The 4,644-nt window shown below is 38.7% G+C and overlaps 1 protein-coding gene across 2 annotated transcripts in view; it reads left to right on the top strand.

Annotated features, from left to right (window-relative positions):
- Nucleotides 1–4,644, top strand: part of KNTC1 (kinetochore associated 1) — a 111,812-nt gene that overhangs the window by 25,926 nt on the left and 81,242 nt on the right. For both annotated transcript variants that reach the window (XM_011948478.1, XM_011948479.1), the window contains 6 exons: nucleotides 91–206; nucleotides 598–652; nucleotides 2,469–2,567; nucleotides 4,057–4,100; nucleotides 4,196–4,264; nucleotides 4,361–4,436. In XM_011948478.1, the coding sequence (XP_011803868.1) occupies nucleotides 91–206; nucleotides 598–652; nucleotides 2,469–2,567; nucleotides 4,057–4,100; nucleotides 4,196–4,264; nucleotides 4,361–4,436 (459 nt within the window). The remainder of the gene's footprint in view (nucleotides 1–90; nucleotides 207–597; nucleotides 653–2,468; nucleotides 2,568–4,056; nucleotides 4,101–4,195; nucleotides 4,265–4,360; nucleotides 4,437–4,644) is intronic.

Here is a 4,644-nt window from a genome sequence, read left to right as displayed (position 1 = left end):
GAGATCGCACCACTGCGCTCCAGCCTGGGCGACAAGAGCGAAACTCTGTCTCAAAACAAAAGACATGTAAATGAAATGTCTCTATTGCAGAACATGCTGAGTTTATGGGATATTTACACTCTAAGTCCTGTATGGAACTGGCCCTCTCTTCACGTAGAAGAGTTTCTTCTTACTACAGAAGCAGATTCTCCTTCATCAGTCACATGGTATGTTATGGCTATGGCTAGTAGTCATTTCCCTTCTGTTAGCACCAGGTTTCTTGTCTGGTTTTGTTCGGATCATTTATTATGTTTTACATTCTAAGCAACATTGTGAAACAGTCTGACAGAGTAAAGACCAATTTGTTGTTTGCAAAATTCACTGGGAACAGGCAATAGGAACTTTCAAGTGATTGTGTTAGAAACTGTCAGTCTGGGCATAAACATGCAGAAATGGACTACAGTGTCTATTACATTTTATTTTTTATGGAAGAGTGTTACTTTAACTTAGTTTATATCTTGTAATTGGCAAAGCATACTTTTTTAAATTGATAGATAATGTATGTTTTTATTGTGTAAAAGCTTACTTGAATTATTTAAAGCTGCTTTTCTTTTTTAGGCAAGGAATTACAAATCTCAAATTAATAGTTCTGGCAGCTACAGCTAATAAGAAGGTATTGGAAAATTTTATTTCGTGCTTGTCTATATTATGTGTCAGAAAAAGCATTAGCGGGCCGGGCGCGGTGGCTCAAGCCTGTAATCCCAGCACTTTGGGAGTCCGAGACGGGCGGATCACGAGGTCAGGAGATCGAGACCATCCTAGCTAACACGGTGAAACCCCGTCTCTACTAAAAATACAAAAACTAGCCGGGCGAGGTGGCGGGCGCCTGTAGTCCCAGCTACTCGGGAGGCTGAGGCAGGAGAATGGCGTAAACCCGGGAGGCGGAGCTTGCAGTGAGCTGAGATCAGGCCACTGCACTCCAGTCCAGTCGACAGAGCGAGACTCCGCCTCAGAAAAAAAAAAAAAAAAAAAAAAGCATTAGCGAATACAAAAGTAGATGTTAAATAATACAGCATATTAGCTCTTAGTTCACATGAAACTTAACAATCAGAAATAATCCTGCAGAACTCTTTTTTTCCCCATTTAAAGTAAAAAGCTATAAATCTTGTCTCCATATTTTAAATGGAGCAGTTCAGGAACCCAAAATGCCCATAGGAAAGTGTTTATTTTATTTTATTATTATTTTTTTTTGAGATGGGGTCTCACACTGTCCCCCTGCCTGCAGTGCTATGGCACAATCTCGGCTCACTGCAACCCCCTGCCTCCTGGGTTCAAACAGTTCTCCTGCTTCAGCCTCCCAAGTAGCTGGGATTACAGGCACCTGCCACCACACCAAGCTAATTTTTGTATTTTTAGTAGAGGCAGGGTTTCGCCATCTTGACCAGGCTTGTCTCGATCTCCTGACCTCATGATTTGCCCACCTCAGCCTCCCAAAGTGCTGGGATTACAGGTGTGAGCCACTGCGCCTGGCCCAAGAAAGTGTTATTAGAGTGACTCTTACGTAGTTCTGGCACTGAGGAATTATATTCACCTTAAATACAAACTGTAGAATGGACTTCAGGTGTATATATGGATTTTCATTCAACATATTTGGAATATGGGGTAGAACATCATTTCATATGTAACATTTAAATCATATAGTATAGTAACAAGCTGGGTGCGGTGGCTCACACCTGTAATCCCGGCACTTTGGGAGGCCAAGGTGGGTGGATCACCTGAGGTCAGGAGTTTGAGACCAGCCTGGACAACATGGTGAAACCCAGTCTCTACTAAAAATACAAAAAATTAGCCAGGCGTGGTGGCACGCACCTGTAATCCCAGTTACTCGAGAGGCTGAGACAGGAGAATCACTGGAACCCTGGAGGCAGAGGTTGCAGTAAGCCGAGAGCGAGCCATTGTACTCCAGCCTGGGCAACAAGAGCGAAACTCCATCTCAAAAAAAAGTAAAATAAAATAAGTCATACAGTAACAGACTTATTTATAAATGCTTATTTTTTGCATTTAACTTTGTACTGTGTGTTTTATTTATTTATTTATTTATTTAGAGACAGTCTCACTCTTTAACACAGACTGGAGTGCAGTGGTGCAATCTCGGCTTACCGCAACGTCTTCCTCCCGGGTTCAAGCAATTCTTCTGCCTCAGCCTCCCAAGTAGCTGGGATTACAGACGTGCACCACTACGTTCCAGCCAAATTTTTTGGTATTTTTTGGTAGAGACGGGGTCTCACCATGTTGGCTAGGCTGGTCTCCAACTCCTGACCTCAAGTGATCCGCCCGTCTCGGCCTCCGAAACTGCTGGGATTATAGGCATGAGCCACCACGCCCAGCCGCTCCCATGTGTTTTAATCTGCTCTTAGTTGTGAAGTGCTATTTTGTGCTTGCAGGTTTAAATTGATCTGCTAAATTAATTGCTCTGCTGTTTTTCTTAGATGAAAAACCTCATGGTTTATTCATTACCTACAATGGAAATACTGTATTCTTTGGAAGTATCTAGTGTTTCTTCTTTGGTCCAAACAGGAATTAGCACAGTAAGTTTATTTGCATTTTAAACTATTCTTTTAACTATTTTTTTCTTTATCCAGTATCTAATCAGGGATCATTAAAAGCCTTAATAATTAAGCTAAGCATTAGTGGAACCTAGTGGAAACCTGGATAAATTTCAGGTTTATAACTATATTTATTAATAGAGATCCTCGAATATACTTACTTGATAGTCTAAGGTTAGTCATCGTATTAAAAAAGAGAAAAAAAAAATCAGTCATCTGCTTATTCTTCTTTCTTGTGTCGCTATAGGAAGTATAGATGATAACGGGAGATGGAGACTATTGCTGTTACATATTTATATAACTAATTTTTATATTTATGTAACTAATTTACATATTTTAAAAAATATTTTACCACGTTTGTTTAATTTCTTTTTACACACACAATATAGTTTTCCAAACTTTGGAAGTTACTTGTAGACATCATGATCTGTCATGCCTAAATCTTCAGCAGGTATCTTCTAAAAATAAAGGCATTCTTCTACAGTGCAATTATCACACTCAGAAAATTAACATAAATACATTACTATTTATTATAAACTCTTCTAGGTTCAAATTTTACCAATTGGGTCAATTACTTTAAAGCTATTTTGTTTTTCTTTATTCATGATCTACTCAAGGATCACTCATCAAATTTAGTTCTCTGTGTGTTTTTGTTGTTGTTGTTGAGACAAGGTCTTGCTCTGTTGCTCAGTTGTAGTACAGTCGCTCGATCATAGCTCACTACAGCTGCCAACTCCTGCGCTCAAGTGATCCTCCTGCCTCAGCCTCCTGAGTAGCTGGGACTACAGGTGTGCACCACCACCTGGCTAATTTGTATATTTTTTGTAGAGAGGGGTCTCACTATGTTTCCTGGGTTAGACTCAAGCTCCTGAGCTCAAGTAAACTTCCTGACTCAGCTCCCCAAAGTGCTGGGATTACACGTGTGAGCCGTTGCATCCGGTCCATTTTTTGTCTTTTAAGACATTGACATTTTTGAAGAGTCCCAACCCTGTGGTTTTGCAGAATGTTTCTCTATTTGGATTTGATTGTTTCATCATGATTAGATTCACGTTAAGCTTTGTTGGCACGAATACTGCGCAGGTAACACTATTTTCTAACTACATCACATTAAGGGGCTCAGGGTATCCATTTGTCCTGTTATGGGTGATTTTAAATGTGATCATTTGGTTAAGGCAGTTCTGTCAGATTTCTCCATTTATAAAGTGTTTTTCCCTTAATAGTAAGTAACCTGTGTGATATTATTTTGAGTCTATGGGATTTATCTTTCCTAGCCATTTTTTCCCCAGTGTTAGTTTTTTTTTCCTTAAATTTTTGTGGCTACATAGTAGGTATATATATTTATGGGATACCCAGTTGTTCTAAAATCCCTTGATGGATAATTCGTGCCTGAATTATCAGTAGTTACTCTAGTAATTATAAAATGCATTGCTCTTATATTGGAATTTTAATCATGTTTTTATTGTTATTGTAGGATACCATATACCTTTTAGAAGGAGTTTGCAAAAATGATCCAAAGTAGGTCATGTTTTATCATGTTAAATAATAGTTACATTAAATTTTATATATTAATATTAAAAGACAAGCACATTTATAGTGAAAATTTTTTCCAGATTGTCTGAAGAAGACTCAGTCTCTGTGTTGGTACTCAGATGTCTTACAGAAGCTTTACCAGAAAACAGGTAGCTTCTCATTTTTTTTAAGCTTTACCCTTTAGTGAATAACTTAAATTCCCTGACTAATAAGCATTTAACAAAATTTCTTTTCCATCTTATCAGATTGAGTCGGTTACTTCACAAACACAGATTTGCTGAAGCTGAGAGTTTTGCCATTCAGTTTGGACTGGATGTTGAGGTAATCATTCATGTATTCATTTGTTCACCAAACAAGCATTTCGTCATGTGCTAGAGGCTGAGGGGACAGACATATAATACATAATTGGAATTTAGTGTGATTAAGGCTGTAATAAAGATATGACTGAAGTTGATTAGAGATTCAGAGGAAAGAGTGACCCATAGTGGGGCAGAAAAATGTTACTGAGGAGATCGTTTTCAGGTCAGGT

Source organism: Colobus angolensis, unplaced genomic scaffold (assembly GCF_000951035.1).
Source record: "Colobus angolensis palliatus isolate OR3802 unplaced genomic scaffold, Cang.pa_1.0 Scaffold28, whole genome shotgun sequence".
Taxonomy (NCBI): Eukaryota; Metazoa; Chordata; class Mammalia; order Primates; family Cercopithecidae; genus Colobus; species Colobus angolensis.
Note: the sequence above shows the minus strand (reverse complement) of the source record. Positions and strands in the feature narration are given on the sequence as shown.